The 21,790-nt window shown below is 37.8% G+C and overlaps 1 protein-coding gene across 1 annotated transcript in view; it reads left to right on the forward strand.

Annotated features, from left to right (window-relative positions):
- DNAH9 (dynein axonemal heavy chain 9) overlaps positions 1 to 21,790 on the forward strand; it is a 466,635-nt gene that overhangs the window by 326,862 nt on the left and 117,983 nt on the right. The window contains exons 53-54 of the mRNA XM_027850079.1: positions 9,454 to 9,642; positions 20,164 to 20,399. Coding sequence (XP_027705880.1) covers positions 9,454 to 9,642; positions 20,164 to 20,399 — 425 coding nt within the window. The remainder of the gene's footprint in view (positions 1 to 9,453; positions 9,643 to 20,163; positions 20,400 to 21,790) is intronic.

Here is a 21,790-nt window from a genome sequence, read left to right on the forward strand (position 1 = left end):
AGTAACACTGGCCTTCTTGCTTCTCCTTGAACAAAGTACTCCATCTCCTGATTCTGGACATTTTCACTGTCTGTCCCCTTATGTATCCATCTCAACCCCCTGGTTTTCCTGGATCCCTGTAAGTCTCAGCTAAAACACCACTTTCTGCAGGAAGGCTTTCCCAATCCCCCTTAATTCTAGTGCCTTCCCTATGAGATTGTCTCCAATTCATCCAGTAAATAGCTTATATGTAGACAGTTATTTGCATGTTGTCTCCCCTATTAGTCCATGAAATCCTTGAGATCAAGGACTGTCTTTTGCCTTTCCTTGTATCCCCAGAACTGAACACCATACCTGTGGTTCATAAATGTTTATTGGGCAGTTACTTTCCCACTAAGAATCCCAGAAAACTGTGGAGAAGAAAGATGAGAGGAGTAGGAAGTAAGGGCTGGGGAGGATGTTGTAATGTTAAGGACTAGTTTGAAGAATGATGAGCCATTTGCCTAAAACCATGTGCAAAAATCAGGGTCATTATTTTATAGTTGAGTCACAGACAAATTTGATGCGGGATTCTGGAATCTTTCATTTCATTGGCTTCATAAATGAAAAAGTGACCCTTTAGATTCTGAAAATGAATTCATTAAATGGTTGCTATTTTGCCACTTAAACATTGGCTTAGCTCATGTGACTTGTAGATAAGGAACCTGAGAGGTGGTAAGCTTTGAATAAAAGGAGCTTTAGAAAATTAGAAACCTAAAAATCATTCATTATCGTGTCAGTACAATAACAAACAGCTATGTGATTCAGTTGCGGGAGGGGGAAAGATGAATCAAGTCAGTTTACCATCATATAGACCAGTGATCATCAAATTTTTTTTTTGGATGAAGAGAAAGGGTATTAGGAATTAAAGACAAGGAAAGAGAGTGTCTTTGGAATTATAGGAGTTTCAAGAGGTGATGCTTTCTGTGGCTATTCTAGTTTAATCTCATAAGCACCAAAATTACTATTGGAGAAAAATGAGCTTCTCCAAACCTGGGATCCAGTCTGCACTTCTGATAACCACATTGTTGCCTGAATAAATGGAAGTGATTGAAGGAATGTCCTTTAAATACTGTCAACATTACTGAAAGAACAAAGTAGAGTATTTGAAAAGTGTTCTTTGACAGATTTCTGCTGCTTAGACGGATCAGATACAGTTGTTTGACCCATGGTTAAAATAATTGTATTTACTTTGACTAAAGTAGATAGCAAGCTGGTGAAGTAGAGAAAGTACTGGGCTAGTACTCAGGAAACCTAAATTCTGATATCATTTCTAGTTTTTACTAGCTATGTGACCATAGAAAATCTGCCTACCCCACTGCAAAATAAGAAGTTGCACAAGATACTTTTTAATATCCCTTCTAGTTCAAATATTCAATGATTCTCTCATCCCTTTCTTGAACTATTAGTATAAAATATTATCTCATTTTTTTCACTTGAATGGATCCATGATATCATTGCATTCTACCAATGCAAATTATCTATGCCATCATATCCTCTCCATAGGTTCCTGTTTATTCCCCTGAAAGTTTGTTTTCCCTTCAAACTGCTAAATCTCAAAAGTAACAGTAGCTTCATAGGATTTTAGAATTGAGAGGTTTTTAAAGATAATATAGTCCAGACTCCCCCTTTTTTTTAATAGAAGAGGAAACTACTCACATTTATATGACTTCTTAAAGTTTATAAAATACTTTCCTACTAATACACTGAGGTATCTCAAAATAAAAAAAAAAATGAAGAGACCTCAGTGGCTCTCTAATCCAATCTAAAAAAAAGTCATCTGTATAATATACCTCACAAATGGTCATCTTGTCTCTGCTTGAAGACTTCCACTGATGGGAAACTCACTAGCTTCTGAGGCAACCCATTCATCATGGGGAGAATTCTAATCATTAGGTAGTTTTCTAGCTATCAAACTTAAATTTGGTCTCTTTGTATTCTACTCCTTAATCATCTATTTCTGTCCTCTAGGTCCAAGAAAAATTCTCATCCCACTTCCACATAACATTCCTTTAAATGCTTGAAACAAATATTATTCTTTCTTTCACCCAAATATTGTCTTTCTTCCCCACCATACTTTGTGATACAGTGACACTTTGTTAAATATTCCTAATTCGTCCAGCCATCCTCTTCACATGATATGAGCTCACCATCCTGGGGGCCTTCTTCTGGATGTTTTCCAATATATCAATGATTTTCCCAAAATGTAATATCCAGAACTGAACACAAAGTTTCAGATTTGGTCTGACCAATAGAGCTATCACCTCTCAGCTCCTGTCTCTGTTAATACAAACTAAGATTCCATTAGCTTTTTTGTCTGTCAAAAATCACAGTATTGACACATATTGAATTTCTAATCCACTAAAATCCACTGAATTTTTTTGCAGACAAATTGCTGTTACAGAGCGAGTTTTCTGCCAATGCCTTCTTCCAAGTATTGATAGCTTATGTGATCATTGCTGGGTATGAGTTTGAACAACCTCAAGCTGGATAGTTCTTTTATTGGAATTCTTAACATTCAATATTCAGTTAAAATTTATTAAGTACTCTGAGTCCACCTGGGCAGTGTACAAGATGCAGAGATAAGTAAGCCATAGTTCATGACTCCAAGGAAGTGACATTCTAGATTATTTTGACTGCCTAAAAATAATGTCAACAAAGTACTCTTAGAATTTAGAGGAGAAAGATTATTTGTAGCGTAAATGATTTTTTATTTTAATTTTTATATTCAGTCTAATTTTATTTTCAGGTCTAGATTCTCTCCCTACAACCTCCACTTCCCCTGTACTGAGAAAGCAAGAAAAACAGAACTCATTACAAACATGTACAGTCAAACAGAACAAAAAACCAAATTTCAAAGAACCTCAAGTGAAATAATAGGAAAAAAATGGAAAGGAAGGGTACCAGATCTTTAATTATACTACAAAACTATAGTCATCAAAACTATTTGGTACTAGTTAAAAAATAAAAAAGTTCATCAGTGGGACATATTAGGTACATAATATCCAGAAACAACTGAACATAATAGCATAGTGTTTGATAAACCCAAGGACACAAAAATCCTGAGTAGGTACTCACTATCTGACAAATAATTCTAGAAAAATTGCAAAAGCATTTAGGAGAAATTAATCAATAGATTAATATTTCATACAGTATATCACAATAAGCTCCAATAAGCAAATTGGAAAAAAAAGGATTATCTTTCACAATTGCAAAGGAAGAATTCTTGACCAAACAAGTGTTAGAAATCAATTGATCAATCAATAAGCATTTATTGAGTGCCTACTATGTGCCAATAACTGTACAGCACAATCAATGAATAAAGAAGTTTCTACATGGAAAGAATTTATATTCTAATGGAAGAAATGACAAGTATATATGTGTGTGCATATATATGTACACATATGTATGTATATGTGTACATACAAAATAAATATAAAGAGAATAAATACAGATTAGTTAACTACAAAATCACCTGTGGATGAGATCATTAATGGATGGGGCATCAGGAAAGATTTGTCTCTGTTTATAGCTTATTTGTACATGTTTATTTGCTTGTTATCTCCCCCATTAGACTGTGAGCTCCTTAGAGGCATAGACTGTCTTTTGACACTTTTCAAATCCCCAGTGTTTAGCACAGTCCATGGCACATGGTAGGTGCTTAATAAATGCTTACTAACTAACTATCTTGTGGGAAAGGAATTAACTAGGCTGAACAAGGCACTGTGCTAAGGACTGGTATGAAATCAGTGGGTGAAAGTTATAGTGTCACAGATGTCTGGTGTCAAGATAAACTAACACAGCTATCGTCTTCACTGAAAATCTTAAGTAAAGGTTAGATGAATAATTGCCAGGTGTATTATAGAAAGAATTCTAGTAGAGCTATGGTAAAGGAGAAAGGGAAGAGAATAAACATTTATTAAACACCTACTATGTGTCAGGCACTGTGCTAAGCACTTCACAAATATTATCTCATTTGATCCTCACAATAACCCTATTATTATCCCCATTTTACAAATAAGAAAATTGAGGCAGACAAAGGTTAAGTAACTTGCCCAGAATAACACAACTAGTAAGTTTTAGAGGCTGGTTTTAAAATCAGATCCCTGACTCCAAGCCCAGCACTCTATTCACTATGCCATCTATCTGCCTATATAGATGACAATTTTGAGGTACTTTCCAAACCAAGTTGTGCTAGTAAATATTTAAAAGCAGGACTCTCAGGGTGGGGTGGGGAATACATGTATGGGACTTTTAAGTTTAATCTGAATTATTAAAATTTTCTGTATTACTTTCTTTGTGTAGATAATCAACAAAATAATAAATAAAGTCCTGATTTGTAGCATTTCCAGATTTTTGAGGAGTGAATGCTCACACTGAAAATTTAATAATCAGATCGGCAGTTTGAACTGGCTCCAGTATACCCCTGCGGGGAGGAGGAGACACTCACTCCCCCTTCTTTTTGGGGAGATATGGTTTTTTTCCTAGCTCATTCTTCCCTCAAGAGTATGTACTGCCCTTAACTTCCCCTTTCCTTTCACTGGGGTTCTCTTTCTTTCCAAGTCCAATACTAGTTTTGCTGCCACCTCCCAAGGAAAAGAAAGAGTGGCAGCATTTGGTCCACATGCATCCTGGGGCTTCTTATTGGACGTCATCACCCCAAGTGCTTCCCTCTCCCCTGAATGATTAGTTAAGAATCAGTTTAGTCAACCAGCTTTAAGTAGTTTTTAAAAGGAGGTATTCACTAATGTGGTACATTAAGAACAATAGGTACAAATCACCCCCCTAAAAGTCTGTGACACAGTCCCCCCTCAATTATATACAGAGTCTAGGGGAATGTGTGCTCAGCTCAGTCCTCCAGGACTTGTTGGAAGTCCTTGTCTCCTATTTATGGGGTGCTCAAGAAGTATCCTTTAGCCATGATATGGTCTCTTTACTGGGCCCCATGAAGAGCTGTAAGTTTTGTGGTTTCTTGGCTCCCAGTAATACAGACCTTGTCACCAGTTTTCAGGGACATTGTCTAGGACACAAATGGGAAGATGGAAAATGGGAAATCCAACATCCTCTAGATCCTTCAAAGCTAGAAGATCCTCTAGTCAAAGAGTTGAGGGATGGGGCTGAAAGGGATACCTGGTTAAAGCCAAAAACTAGGCATCTTTTCCCTCCCTCAGTCAATTTCTTCTCAGGAATTTTAGCTAGAACTCCATTATTACTCCAGTTTCTTGGATTGCTTCCCTTTCCAGGTAATTTGATTATTTTAGACAGAGTCCAAAGGGTATAAACATGAAATCCTATAGCCAACTGAAATAAATCTATCTGGCATCATTTTACTCCATCAATGGCTTTCAAAGACATTTTAAACTTAGTCTCATTTCTTTTGATTGATTGATTGAAACAAGGTCTTAGTTAAGATATATTAGGCAAAAATGGGTAGATGGGAAAGGGTGAAGCCAAGATGGGTAGTTAGAAGTGATAGGAATCAGTGCAGTAGGCTCCCTTCCACAAATTCCTCCAAACAGATCTAGAAATTGTATCAGACCAAATCCTCATGGAGAAATCCAGAAAAAGTACAGTGATTCACTTGTCCAGTTCAGCTTGATATAGGGAGAGAGACAGGGAGATCTGTGGACATTGGAGATGGAGTCAGGGAAGGAATACACTGGTGCAGGGCACACCCGCATCAGGGAGAGCTTGTACACTGGAGCAAGAGGAAGTCCCAGATCATATTGATATCCCACCAGACCTACATCAGAGCACCACAACAGAGACAGGTGCCAACTGGATACTTTGTTGCCCCCATCTAGTTCTGGGTCACTGATCTAGGGCAGAAGTAGGGGGTTTGTGCCCAGGGCTAATGTTCCAGTTAGAGAGGCCTTTGACAGTATACCAAGAAAGGAAGAAGTTCAGAAGTCAGTAGAAGCAGTGGTGTGACTCAGACCCCAAGTTCATAGAAGGATTTAATTTCTGGCATCTTGCCCAGTCTGCAAAGGAATAACCAAGGCAGGTATCCCAGACCTAAGGGGGGATCCTATAGTTCTGTCACTTTGAACCAATAGAACTGTCCAGCTGGCTGAGAGGAGCAGTCCAGCAGCATTCTATTCTAGCACAGACTCAAACCTAGGTCAGGAACTTGAAGACTCAGATCAGATTTCACCCTGAATCAGACAATTTGAGAGCACTGAAAGCTTGCATGATCCCAGCGTGTCCTGAGAGCCTTGAGTAACACAGCATTCAGTACCCCCAAGAAAGGAGCAATGGAACCAACCCAGACCTTCCTTCCAGAAGCATGGAAGAGCCCAACCCTAATATCAAGTGAAAGTAAGGAAATAGTTTAGTAGAATGGGCAAATAAAAAAAAAGAATCCCACCATAATGAATTATTATGGTGGCAGAGATACTCAAGACACAAATACAGAAGAGAATGTTTATAAATCATCTACAAGCAATGCCTCAGAGAAAAACGAAGCTTAGACACAAACTCAACTAGAATTCCTGGAAAAGAAGAAGCAAGAATTTTTTAAAGAGAGTTAAAAATATTACTAATAAATGGACTGAGAGTACTTAAGGGGAAAATGGAAAATAGAAAACTATGGAAGAAAGTATTAGAAAGAGAATAAACAACTTGGCATAAGAGGCAGAAAACTTGCCAAAGCAATAAGCTCCCTGAAAATTAAAAGCAACCAAATAAAAACCAATGAGTTCAGGAGGCAACAGGAAATATTAAAACAAGTCAAAAGGCTGAGAAAGTGGAAGAAAATGTAACATGTAGCAAAAACAACTGTCCTGGAAAACAGATTAAGGAGAAAAAAATCATCAAACATTAGACTATTTGAAAACCATCACTGGAAAAAAAAAAGAGCCATGGCATCATATTTCAAGAAATCTTAGAAGAATATTGCCCAGATATGTTAGAGCCAGAGGGCAAAGTGGAAATAGAAAGAATCCATCAGTCCCCTCCTGAAAGAATTCTCAAAATGAAAACTCCCAGGAACATCATAGCCAAAATCAAAAGCTATTAGGTCAAAGAAAAAATACTGCAGGCAGCCAGAGAAAAAGAATTCAAGTGCCAAGAAGCCATGGTCAGGATTGCACATGATTTACCAGCCACCATGAAACAAGTTAATCCTATGTGCCTAGTTGGCAGCTAGGTGGCTCAGTGGATAGAGCGCTGAGCCTGGAGTCAGGAAGATGAGTTCAAATCCATTCTCAGATAATTATTAGCTGTGTCACCATGAGCAACTCACTTAATCTCTGTTTGCCTTAATCCACTGGAGGAGGAAATGGCAAACAACTCCAGGAGCTTTGCCAAGAAAACCCTATGGACAAGTATGGTTCATAGGGTCATGAAGAGTTGGACATGACCAAATAACAACAATGAAACAGGAGTGGAGAACTTGGAATATGATGTTCCAGAAGACAAAGGATATGAACTTACAGCAAAGAATAACTTACCCAACAAAACTGTGTATAATGTTACAGCAGGGGAAGTGGATCTTTAATGAAATAGAAGACTTCCAAACATTCCTGGTGAAAAAACCAGAGCTAATAAGCAACCTTGAATTTCAAACACAGGCGTGAAGAGAAATACAAAAAAGTAAACATGAATGAACAATAACAAAAGACTAAACAAGTCTAAAGTATTCAAATATGGAGAAATGATATAGGAGTCCTCTCTGAATCCTGTCATCATCAGAGTTCATAGAGGAAGTGCAATTAGACAAGGCCTGGGAGTGGTTCTATTATGTCTTGATGATCTTAAAGGGGAAAAAATGGAAAGAGAAAGAAAGAGTAATACACTGGGGAAGAAAGAAAAGGAAGGCTAGAGGAAGTTATTTCATAAAATCAGGGGGCACAAGTAGATATCTATACAAACAAGGAGGAAGGGGTGGTGGAGAGTGGCTGACATTAGAACCTCACTCTTACCTGAACTGGGCAAAAGAAGGAAGAATACACACGGAAAATATACACATTTTTCACTTGACATAGAAATAGTAGGGAAAGGGGAGAAGGGAGAAAAAGGAATTGAAAAGTGAGTAGGTTAAGGCAGGGAATAGTCCTAAGTAAAAGAAATTGTAAGGATATATAAAAATATGTATAGCTCTTTTTAAGGTAACAAAGAATGGGAATATGAGGGGGTGCCCATAAATTGAGGAATGGATGAACAAGTTACAGTATATCAATATGATGAAATACTATTGCGTTAAACTCTTATCAACATAATGACCAACCAGGATTCCAGATGACTGATGATGAAGCATGCTGCCACCTCCTGATAGAGAGATGAAAGACCCAAAATGCAGAATGAGACTTTTTTTTTTAAAAAAAGCCAAAGTGAAAATTTGTTTTGATATGTGTACATAAGTTTATGATCAGTTTTTGTTTTCCCTGTGTTCTAATTGGGGGTTGGGGAAGGTAAGAAAGTGGAACTTAGCTGATTAAAACAAATAAAATATTTCTAAATGAATAAGTGGCTTTGACCCCACCCTTTCATACTAAAAAAGGAATTGATGGGGAACCAAATCTTGGGGAGAAGGAAAACTAAATACCAAAATCCTGTTATGTTCTCCCTAAATCTCTGTTCACTTCTAAGTAAGAAATAGCATTCCAATGTCATTGACTAGAAGGTTTTCTGTAGCAATCTTTCAAAGATTCACCATTGCACAGTGTGAGTAGCATTGTACCAGAATTAAAGACCTGAGTTCTGGTCCTGACTTTCCTACTAACTAGTCACATGACTTTGGACAACTTACTTCAAATTTCTGAGCTATACTATCCTCCTCTGTAAAATTAGGGAATTGATGTCTAAGGTCCCTTCCAGCCAAGAGTAGGCTGATAAATGTGTAATAACTGACTACAAGGAGAAAAAATGTACTCACATGCACTTTTGAGTTTAATCTGCATTATTAAGATTTTCTACATCACTTTCTAAAGTCTAGACAGTTCACAAAACAATAAATCAAGGCCTGATTTGTATGACTTGCTGATTTCTGAAGTGTAAATGCTCACACTGAAAATTTAACAGTTGGTTTTCTCAAGCCAATATGATCTGGTTCCAGCACACTTCTGCTTCTAGTACCAACATTTTATAATTTGAGGAAGAAGTAAATATGAGATAAACCCCCAAAACCTAGATACACTAGTTAACCCCCCATTGTTAGAATGGACAGCCAAGTCCTCTTACGGAAGTAAGTCTGTCTATGGAATCCTTTCCTAAAAGAAGAAAGAGGTAGTGTGTCACATTGAACTATGCATAGAACCAAAAATTATAGAACACAAGTTCACAGTGAATTGGGGCAGGGGGGAAGATAACTTAAGCAGATCAAACTCTTCTAGTTCCAAAAAAGGTCTTTATAGTCATTGCTCTATATGACAAAAGTCATTGTGTGTAACATGCAGTATTAATATCTCTTCTCCTTTTCAATCTCTGAAACTTTAGGTTGGAGGTCTTGCCTCTGAAAATGTAAGATGGGCAGAAGCTATCAAGGACTTCAGACAACAAAAGAGTACATTATGTGGAGATATTTTACTGATTACAGCTTTCATTTCTTACCTGGGATACTTTACCAAGAAATACCGTCAAAACCTTATGGATAGTAACTGGAGACCTTACCTGAATCAGTTAAAAGTAAGGGACAGAAGAAATAACTGACTGATGATCATAACTCAGATTTGTGAAATTAGGAAGAGATAAACAGTGGTATTCCCTTTTCCATGCTAGAAAAGTTGAAGGTTCAAAAAGTTAAGTGACCTTCCCAGTGTCACAGCAAGAATATTATTGTGTTGACTAGTAGTAATAGCAACAATAATTATAAATACTCTTGATTATTTTAACTCTCATTTAAATAGCATTTGGAGATCGTGAATAAGGTAGAAGGAAAAAGTAGTAATCATTGGTAAAAGCCTTTTTCCAATTTCCCCTCCCTCAGGGTGCCTGAGGTGTTAAAGATGTTCCCTCTCTCTAAATTCTTGACAGTCCTTGAGCTATAAGAACTCTCTTTTTAGCCCAGAAAAAAGTGGGGAAACTGATCTAGAGTATCCACTGAATCCTAAAACTGATATCTCTCATAGAATAGAGTTCTTGCCATCAAGAATTTTATGTTTAGTAATATTTTTCTCTTTAAATTCTCTGAGTTTTTGTTCCAGATTGTTTGCTACACTGGAGTGATGAGATATGTACCCTTGAATTGGATGGCTGCTTTGTCTCCTGAGTGTGACTATCAGTTGGTCCCTATTCCCTCCTATCAAGGGTACAATAAATTTAGACGGTTTTGATTGCTTACATTGGAAAAAGGAGATCCAGATCTTGATGGCCTAGAGTGAACTGAACCTAAAGTTACAGCATATCCTGATTTGACTATAACACCATTAAATCAATAGTATCTGATGACTATTCATGACTCCAGAAAATTAATGAATAAAGCATTCTTCCTACCTCTTGGCAAAGAAGGAATGGTCTGTAGGTGCACAATAAGATATACATTCTCAGACATGGCCAAAGTGTAATTTGTTTTGCTTGAGTATAGTCATTGTTATAAGGGAGACACCGCTGGTGACATAGTTGATAGAGTTCTTTTCCTGAAATTAGGTAAGACCTGAATTCAAATCCAGCCCCTTGATAGTTACTAGCTGTATGGCCATAGGCAAGTCACTTAACCTCTGTTTTCCTCAGGTTCCTTAATTATAAAATGGGGATAATAATAGCACCTACTTCCCAGGGTTATTGTGAGGATCAAATGAGGTAATATTTATAAAAAGCACTTAGCACGGTGTATCTACAAGTACATAGAAGGCACTACATAAATGATTGTTTCCTTCCCTCCCTTTTACTGTTTGTGTGGAAGGGTTTTTTTTGTTTTGTTTTGTTTTGTTTTGTTTTTGTTGGGGAGAGGTGGTGTAGAATGAGGGGAAGCAATAGAGATGCAAAAAAGAAAAAAGAAAAATAAGAAAGATGTCAATGAAACATTTTTAAAATGTATAAAAGAAAGCAGAATGATGTTCAGAAGGGGACAGAGATCAGCAGGACAGTGTTGGTGCTACCATGCTAAATTGTATATATATTTTTAAAATGAAAATAGAGATTCATGGCTTCATATACAGTCCTCATTTTCTATTCTTTACAAATAAAAAGGTCCATGTTTGTCAAATCCATAACAAAATAAAAAGAAAATTAGGAGAAAAAAATCAATAGGACCTAGAATCAATCAATATGTGGAAAGCACAAAAGAAGTAAAACGTGTGGTTCCTGATCACAAGGGTTCAGAGGATCATGATATCTTAGATTTAGATATGGAAGGAAAAATAGAAGCTGTCAAGTATAAGCCTTTCATTTCATAGATGAGGAAACTGATAAGTTAAGGGACTTGTCCAGGGCAACACAGTATTTGAGGCAAGACTTAAAGCCAGGTCTTCCTGATTCTAAGCCTGGCACTGTATCTGCTACACTATTTAACATTATTTCAATGCTAGTAATTAAACAAAATAAGAATATAATGAATATACTTTTATTCATTTGAATGTCAAATTGAAACAAACAGAAACTGTATATGCATTGTAATTTTTTTTTGTTCAATTGTTTTTCATTGTCCAAATGTTCATGACCCCACTTGGGGTTTTCTTGGCAAAGATACTAGAGTGGTTTGCCATTTCCTTCTCTAGCTCATTTTACAGATGAGGAAATTGACAGTTAAGTCACTAGCCCAGGGTCAGACAGCTAGTAAATGTCTGAGGCAAGATTTCAACTTAGAGAGGTGAGTCTTGCTGACTCCAAGCCTAGCACTCTATCCCCTGCACCACTTAGCCACCCGTTAGACATTGTATACTTGCATGAAAATATATAGGAAGGGAAGGAGAGAGATTGATAGAAAGAAAAGGAAGAGAATATAGGAGAGGCCCAAAGTAATAATAGAGTTTGGTAGACTTGGAAGGGGACATAAAATGAAAGGTTTTTTGCATATTTGTTAATTCATTTTATTCTCCCTTGTTAAATTCTAAAGACGTAATTTCTTAATTCTTTAAGATTATAAACATATTAGCCATCAACAAAAACAAATAAACTTATAAAACAATGGCAGAATCTTACCCAAAACCATTAGCCTTTAGCAAATCATAAGGAAATCAATTAACAAAGAAAATGCTTTTGTTCTGTATCTCCTTTCAGACCTGCCCCAAGTTTCTTGTTTTCCCTTTTGCTTCTTCTTGTCTTTCCTTTTTTTGGAAGTATAGTAGCAGTCAGTGAGAATACATTTCTGATTCTGCTAATATTGCTCTCCATCATTTCACATAGGTCTTTCTATATTTTATTTTTTTATATTTATTATTTTTATGGTCCTAGTTCTGTTATATTTAACTTCAGCTAAAAATTTATGACTTCATGGAAGTATTATTTTTCATATTTATGATCCATAAATAAAGTAGCTTTTTTGGATAACAAATGGAGAGGAGACATAAAATAAAAAAGAGGCTTTCTAGAGCTAACTAGGTATTAATTGTAAAGACAAGAAGAAAGAGAAAGGAAGTTCAAGGCATTGGTAAATGTGTGTGCATTCATGAAAAATGATAGCCTGAGGTGGAATTGATTGCTTTGAACGACAAAAGATTGAGGAGCGGAAAGAAACAAGTGACTGAAGAAAAAGATGTAAGAGAAAGAAAAGAGGTGAAAAGGAAGAAATATTGAATCATACTCTCAGCTCTGAGTCACTAAGTGATACTATCAACCCAGAACAACTTGGTTGCTCTCCAAAGTGAGTGGCCCTTGATTTGAGTAGTGTGGTTCACCATGAAGCAGCCTCTGGAGGAGGAGTGAAGAGAAGGGGAAGCAATATATTTTTCATACATATGAGGCATTTCTATATATGGTACACTTACAAACTTGGGATTTGCTTTTATTTGAATGAAGGATGTCCTTCTACAGAACAAAAAATAAATGCAAAAGGAGTTAGAGAAGGCAAGCTGTATGGGCTGAGTAGTTAGTCAATCAGTCAAGAAGCATTTATGCCAGGCACTATTCTAAGTGCTGTAAGTACAAAGAAAGGCAAAAACAGTTCCTGCCTTCAAGGAACTTATATTCTAATGGGAGATAAATGGCTGGCTACATACAAGATATATATATATATGAAGAAGTTGAAAGGTAATCAGAGGAGAAGACACTAGCAGCTAGGGGATCTGGAAAGGCCTGCTGAAGAAGGTGGGACTTGAGATGAATATTAAACAAAGCTAGAGAACAGAGGAAAATGTTGTGAGAAGAAAGAATATTTCAGACACCAAGAACAGTGAAAAGGCACAGAATCTGGAGGTGGAAGTCTTCTGTTCAAGGAACAAAAAAAGCTAGTCTACTGAGTATGTAGAAGGGAGTATATGTGTGTTGTTCAGTCTTATCTGACTCTTTGTGACCCCATTTGGGGTTTTCTTAGCAAAGATACTGAAATGGTTTGCCATTTCCTTCTCCAGCTTATTTTACAGATGAGGAAACTGAGGCAAACAGGATTAAGTGGCTTGCCCAGGGTCACACAGCTAGTAAGTGTCTGAGGCCAGATTTGAACTCAGGAAGATGAGTCCAGCACTCTATCCATTTTACCACCTAGCTATGTACAGTACATATACAAACTATGTATACAAAGATTGGGAAGATTGGAAGGGGCCAAGTTATAAAAAGCAGTTAAGTGTCCAACAGAGGAGTTTGTATTTGATCCTGTAGCTTACAGGGAGTCACTGGAATTCATTAATCAAGAGAGTCATGTAATCAGACCTGCAATATATAAAAATTCCCATGGCAGCTGAGTGGGATATTGTTAAAGTAGGAAGGACTTGAGACAGGAAATCCAGTTAGAATGCTATTGCAATAGTCTATGCAACTGGTGATAAGGGCCTCAAGGAGAATTGTAGCTATGTGAGCAAAGAAGAGATACATATAAGAAATGTGGGGAAGGTTGAAATGGCAAGATCTCTCAACAGATTAGATATATGTGGTGAATGTGAAGAGTCAAGGAAGATAGTAAGGTTTCAGGCCTGGGCTACTGTAGAGCACTAATGGTGTTCTTTACAGTAATAAGGAAGGTTGAGGTTGGAGGGGGGAGAGGTGAATAATGATTTCTGATTTTGGACATAGTGAGTTGAGATACCTACTGGACATTCAGTTCAAAATGTCCAAAAGGCAGTTGATGATGCATGACTGGAGCTGAGAGGAGAGACTAATACTGGATAAACTCCTTGAAAAAAATTGTATACCCTAGCTGCCTTCACTTTCTCTCCTCTCACTCCTTAACCCTTTACAATAAGGCTTCCTACCCCATCACTCACCAAAACTGTTCTCTCCAAAGTTAATAATGATCTCTTAATTTCCAGGCTTTCCTCAGTCTTTATCCTTCTCAAATCTAACTGCTGCATTTAACACTGTTGACCACCTTCCCCTCCTGTATACTTTTTTCTCTCTAGGTTTTTATGACACCACTTCCTCATGGTTTTTCTCCTGACTGCTTTTTCAGTCTCATTTACTGGCTCATCATTCACATCATACCCCATAACTGTTCCTTAAAGTTCTGCTCTAGACTCTCTTTTCTTTCAGTTTTATGCTCTCTCTCTCTCTTTTTCTGTGTGTGTGTGTATGTGTGCAATGTCATCTGATCCTTTGGGCTCAACTATAATCTCCCAGATCATTTTCAGCCTGTGTGGTTCAAAATTGTCCAATCTGCAAGAAAAACCACTGAGGCAGAGTTCCCAACCAATAACATGGCCCCCTCTAATAAAGTGAATCTTAGATCTTCCTCACAATCTGAGATGCCCCTGGTCCCCAGAATCTTGTTTAAATACAGAATCTCATTCGCTGATAGGCCTTGCTCTTGAAGACCAAAAATGACTTTTCAACAGTGGAGTCACAGGTTGGGCCAAGCATGGGACATCCCTGCTGACTAAATGGTCATAAAATGGTCATAAGATGGTTACCTCCTTATGTTGAGTAAGAAAGGGTGACCCAAAGGTACAAAAATGAATTGGGAGACTTTCCAAAGAATGAAAGCATACCACCCATGCTGGGTTTGGACATGCGGGGTTTGAGCAAAACAGGATGGAGATATCTTTGTCAGCATTCTTGTGGTTGTGCAAATGAGCTTCATAATTGGTAAACAAGTAGTGAACATTACATTAAAGTTTGAGACCTACTATAAAGGCCTACTATGAGTAAGAACCTATCTTATCTAGTTATCCCTATGTGATTTATGTAAAATATCAAGCTGATCAATACTGATTTGGAATAGAGTAGGGGTCCAAATGAATCATTTTTCACAAACCCCAGTCTCTACCATAATCTTTAGTCCCACATGACTTCCTGTAAAGATCTTAAATTCAACATGTCTAAAACTTAACAATCAGTTGCCAAATCTTGCTTTTTCTACCTCCATAACATCTGTTTTATCTAATCTCTTCTCTTCACTAACACAACCAGCACCTTAATTTGGGTGCTCATTGCCTCTCACCTAGATTATTGCAATAGCCTTCTAACTAGTCTCATTAACTCATATTTCCCCCTACTCCTGTATATTCTTCACATTGCTGCCAAAGTAATTTTCCTTAAGTGTAGAACTGACCATGTGATTCCATTTATTTCCATTCCAATGGCTTCCTATTTCCTCTAGGATCAAATATAAAGTCTTCTTTTTAACACTGAAAGTCATTCACAATATGGCCCTAACCTTTGTTTCTAGCTTCATTGAATATTACTCCCCTCCCCATACTTTGTAATCCATCTAAACTAGACTTCTGTTAGTTATTCACACATGACACTCTATACTTGCAAACCCTCATGCCTGAAATGAAACTTACCTCCACCTCATAGTTTTTCCCTTCCTCTAAGATTCAGTTTAAGCATTATCTTTTGAATGAGCTTTTTCTGAATTTTCCACATAGTATTTAACTAATTTTGTATTTATGCTGCTTATATTTTTATATGTGCTTCCTTTCTCCCTTATTAGAATGTATGCTCCTTGCCAGTAGGTATTATTTTATTCTTTAAACTTAGACTCCTAGTCAAGTCATTTATTAATGAATTACTATGTTCCAGGCATTGTATTCAGCAGTAGAAAAAAGGGAGGGGAAGAAGGGGACCATATTTATTAAAGGCTCTGTGCCAAAGCACTGTGCTAAGTGCTTTATAAATATCATTTCATTTGATCCTCACAAAAACTTTGGAAGATAGATCAATTAATCAATAACCTTTATTAAGCACCTATTATGTGCCACTGTGCTAAATGCTAGCAACACAAAAAGAGGCAAAAGACAATACCTGCCCTTAAGGAGTTTACAATCTAATGAGGAAGCAAACAAATTAATACAAAGTAAACTACATACAAAATAAATAGGAAATAATTAACAGAAGGAAGGTGCTGAAATTAAGAAAGGTTGGGGACCTGTAGAAGGTAGGATTTTAGTTAGGGCTTAAAGGAAGCCAAGGAGGTCACTAGTCAGAGAAGAGAAGAGAGAATATTCCAGGTATCAGGGACAGCCAGAAAGAATGCCTGAAGTCAAGAGATGGAGTATCTTGTTAGTGGAAGAGCCAGGAGGCCAGTGTCACTGGATTGAAGAGTTGGGAAGTAAAGTGTAAGAAGACTGGAAGGATAGGAGGGGACTAAGTTATGAAGGGCTTTAAATGCCAAACAGAATCTTGGGCAGGGAGGTGGGAAGGGAGGGGGAGAAAAATTTTAAACTCAAAAGCTTATGGAAATGATTGTTGATAAATCAAAATAAATTAATAAAAATTTTTAAAAAATAAATAAATGCCAGAGTATTTTGTATTTGATCCTTGAGATGTAGGATGATAGCAGAAATGGAAGGATCAAGTAGGGTTTTTTTGAGGATGGGGGAGACATAGGTATGTTTGCAGGCAATAGGGAATGAACCAGTAGAGAGAGAGAAATTGAAAGTAAGTGAAAGAGTGAGGATGACAGAGAGGACAATCTCTAGGATTGGATGGAAATGAAATCACTTGAACAAGAAGAGAAGATTAGCCTTGGTAAGGAATAATGCCACTTCATCAAGTGAGACAGTGGTAAATGAGGAGAAAGTGTCAAAAGGTACTAGGAGATGAGGAAGACAGGAGAAAAGGAAGCTTATGGCAAGTGGCCACAATTCTGTAAAATATGAGTCCAGCTGAGAAAATGGGGGAGTTGGAGCCATGAGAGGTTTGAGGAAGGATGCAAAGGTTTGGAAGAGCCACTATGGAGCATGGGATAGTGAGTTGTTAAGGGAGGTATAGTTGTATTGTCTAGTAGCAGTGAGGACCCAACTGAGATTATATAACATAAATTTGTAGTGGACCTAGTCAGTTACATGATTTTCTCCACCTTCATTCAACAGCATATGTATAGGAGTTAAGACATCCAATGGTGGGACACTATTATTATCCCCATTTTACAGTTGAGGAAACTAAAGAAAACAGAACTTAAGAGGCTGGATTTGAACTCAGGTCTACCTGACTTCAGGCCCAGTGCTCTATCCACTGCAACACTTACCTTCTAATGCAGGAGTGATGCCTGGGAATATAAATAGAAACAAAAAGAAAGACAGCTACTATTTTCAAGGGACTTACATTATAATGAGGGAAGAAAAGAAACTGAAGGGAGCAAGAAGAAGGTACTCACAAGGGGGCATAATGGAGAAAGAAGTTTAGAGAGTCAAGAGCCCAGCCTGGAAAAGAGTGAAGGAGTGAACATGACTGACCTGGGCCCTTTTTTAAAATGAAGATTCTGGAAAGAACTGACCAATCCAAGAAAGAGACCACAAGAGTAAAGGAAATTTTGCAGGGTGAAAAGGCCACAGGGAACAGAAAGATATTCTAGGGTGAGAAGACTGCTTGATCATGGTCATGAAAGCATCTTCCAGGTTGACAATGCCATTGGAAAGCAGTCTGTTAGGAAATGTTGGAGACAGAAATCCAGAGAGTTAGAAGTGAAGCCCAGAGAGAAATGGTCCTAGCACATATTCAGTGTTTAATGAATACTGGTAGATTGGTTGGATATAAAAATCTTGGACTCATCTGTATAGATGGAGGTAGCATAGAAGGAGAAGAGATGAAGCCCAGGAGAGAATCTTGGGGTACACCCACAGTTAGTGGCCATGATATAGATGAAGAACCAACAGAGGAAACTGAGAAAGATCAAGTGGATAGATATGGGGAAAACTGGGAAAGATCAGTCTATCAAAAAACCTAGAGAGGAGAGAATATCCAGAAGGTGATCAGCCGTGCCAAATGCTGCAAAAGGAGGATGAGGATTAAGAAAAGACTATTCGATTTAGCAATTATGTTTGAATCATTGGTTTGGAGAGAGCCATTTCAGTTGAATGATGAAATCAGAAGAAAGATTGCAGAGGATTTAGAAGAGAGTAAGAGGAGGGAAGTGGAGGCACTGAGTACAGACAGCTTTCTCAAGGAATTTAACCATGATGAAGAGGAGAGATAGAGGATAACAGTGGGAAGGTAAGATCAAGTAAAGGTTTGTTTCGGCTTTGAAGAATTGAGGAGGGGCAGCTAGGTGGCGCAGTGGATAGAGCACCGGCCCTGAAGTCAGGAGGACCTGAGTTGGAATCCGGCCTCAGACCAAACACTTGACACTTACTAGCTGTGTGACCCTGGGCAAGTCACTTAACCCCAATTGCCTAAAAAAAAGAAAAGTTGAGGAAGCATGGGTGTGCTTATAGGCAACAGGGAAGGAGACTATTAATGGAGAGTAATGAAAGATAAGAGGATGTTAGTAGGGCAATCTGCAGAAGTCAAGAGAGGGTGGTATCAAAGGTGCTTGTAAAGAAATTGGCTTAGAAAAGAAGGCCATCGCTTCATATGAAATTGGAGTGAAGAAAGAGATAGTGGCAAAAGATGTCTGAATGATGTGAGACGAGAAGGGAAGAAAGGTGCTCATGATAAATGGGAAATATGTGAAATATTTTTTAGTGAAATATCATGTGAAATTTTTGGCTGGTAGGGTAGGGAAAGGAGAGCCATGGATGGTTTGCAGAAATAAGATAAGGTTTGGAGAGAATAGGATGAGAGCTCTGTTGAGATTATGTAACGTAAATTTACAGTGGTCTAAATCAACATAGTTTAGTGATTTCCTCTGGCTTTTTTTTTTAGCATCATGTGAAGTTCATAGTGGGAAAGAGCGAGGGTTGGAATTTGGCAATACGTGATTTGCAGTATGATAAGGAAGCAAGGAACTTGAGAGTAGAAGAAAATATACAGTAAGTTTATTTACCAAAGGGTCAGGATAAGGAAGGGAAGACAGTGTAGTCAACTCAGGGGTGATGGTCTTTAAAAAAAAGAGAGAGAGAGAGGTGGAAGGAATGTAAGTCACATTGAGAACGTATTGTAAGGCATAAAGAAAGATGGAATGATAAAATACTATGAGCATGAACAAGGAAATAAAATAGTTGTGGGTGACGGCAAGATCAAGAGTATGATCTTTATAACTGTCTCTGGGTATGCTGAAGCAGAAGGAGGAGTAGTTAGGAAAAGAGTTGGGATTAGAACTGGCTCTTGAAAGATGTGTAGGATATGGATAGGTAAAGAGGAGATGAAAAAACGTACCACCGTAGGTCAATAATAGTGATGTGCCTTTGTCTGTGTATGTAAGTGTGTGTGGTTTAACCATAAACACAGTTTGTAATGCTGATTTGTCTGATTTCTGTGCAGATTCCTGAATGCCTAGAAACTCCAAAGAACAAAGTGCTTTGGAAACACAGGTTGTGTTTCTGCTACAATCTTTGAACCAAATGGAAACAAAAAAGACAAACATGGTTGTGGGTCCTATGACCATCCTTTAAGAAAGTTTTTTCTTGCCTTTTAAAAAAAATCTGTATCTCTGATTATATTGATGTGTGAATTTCTTCCACCAATGCAAATTGGCAATTCTACTGTAACTATAGTCTTATAAGGTTGTTTTCAGTACCATAAGATTAAATGACTTGCCCATGGTCACACAAGCTAGTCACGTCAGAGATCAGGTGTTCCAAACTCCAAGGCATTACACTATAGTACACTGTACATCGTACGTATGATACCTGCTTTCTAATGAAGCTAAATCTTCATGAGAAATTCTTTGCCAAATCTGTCTACTTGACAGTGTGACTGACTATTCTCCAATTTTTCATGTTTTCACTCTATCAGGTGCCTATTCCAGTCACCTCCACCCTGGATCCTCTAAAGATGCTAACTGATGATGCAGACATAGCCACCTGGCAAAATGAGGGTCTGCCTGCTGACCGAACGTCCACAGAAAATGCTACAATTCTTATGAATTGTGAACGATGGCCACTTATGGTTGACCCTCAACTACAAGGAGTAAAATGGATCAAGAAGAAATATGATAAAGACCTTCGAGTCACCCAGATTGGCCAGAAAGGGTAAGTGCTCAGCAAAGGAATTTCCATTTTTCAATAGTCACTTATAAGATGACTCCCAAATTTGTATTTCCTACTGAAATGTCTTTTCTGAGCTCCAAACCCCATGAGGAAATCATGGTGATGGCACCTCTAACTCAAGAGCTTTGTCTCCATAACCCACCCCCCCAAAACTGGTTCCTAATTCTTAAGTCCCTATTTTTGTCAATGATGTTTCCCATGGTTGAAACCTTGGTGTTTATTTAATTCTTCCCTCTCTGCCCTGCACACACAAGCAGTCACCAAGTTTTGTTTATGTACCCTCCATAATATCTTTCTAATTTATGTCCTTTCTTTTCCCATTACTACCACATTAATACAGGCACTTGTTACTATTTGTGTGGAGTACTGCAATAACTTCCTAGCTGATCTTCCCAGTTTTAGCCTTTCCCCCAAAAAAGTTGATCTTTCACATCACCACCTGATAAATCTTTGTTATGCAAAGATTTGTTCATTTCATTCATTTGCTCAAAACCCTCCAATGACTTCCCATAACCTACTTATATAAAGTACATACTTGACTGCCATGCAAGACCATTTCAGCCTATCTTACATCATTTCCTGCATGTGTGCTACCAAACTTGACAAGTTATAGTATTTCTTGTATGAGTCCCCTTCTCTCCACTCACAAAGAAACGGCCATAGTTCAGGTTCTCATTAAGTAGGACTGTTGCAATAGCTGATCTCCCAATCTCATCTCCCCACTTCTCTCTATCCACCATTCAGTTGATTTTTCTAAATCACAAGTCTGACCATGTCAGTTTCACTCACACCCCACATACACACCTCCCTCCTCCTTACTACCCCATTCAGTGGGTTCCAGTAGCCTTAGTAACTCCATGATCAAATAAAAACCCTCCTGTTTGTCATTTAAAGAACTTTCATCACTTGGTCCCTTACTATCTTGCCAGTGTTCCAGTCTTCTCACACTTTACTCCCTTCTATATATTATACAGTCCAGCTACACTGGCCTCCTTAGTGTTCCTTGAACACAATATGCTATCTCCAATCTCCCATGCTTGAAATGTTTTTCTTTTTGCTTTTTTTCCCCTATTGCTGCCACCTCTTGGTTTTCCTGGCTTCTTTCAAGACCTAGCTCAACTACTATCATTGTCATATGCAAGAGGCTTTTCCTTGGCCCTTTCTGCTTCTCCTCTCAGGTTATCTTTCATCTATAGTATGTACTTAGTTATTTACATGTTTCTCCCACTAGAATGTGAGTTCCTTTATATCTTCAGTGCATATAATATGCACTTAATAAATGCTTGTTGACTGATTAATCTTATACATGTCCAACACTTTTCAAAGAAGCATATTTATGCTTGATTTAAGGAAAAACGTCATAAGTGGAGTGG

This window comes from Vombatus ursinus, unplaced genomic scaffold (assembly GCF_900497805.2).
Source record: "Vombatus ursinus unplaced genomic scaffold, bare-nosed wombat genome assembly UNPS02008996.1, whole genome shotgun sequence".
NCBI classification, from domain to species: Eukaryota; Metazoa; Chordata; class Mammalia; order Diprotodontia; family Vombatidae; genus Vombatus; species Vombatus ursinus.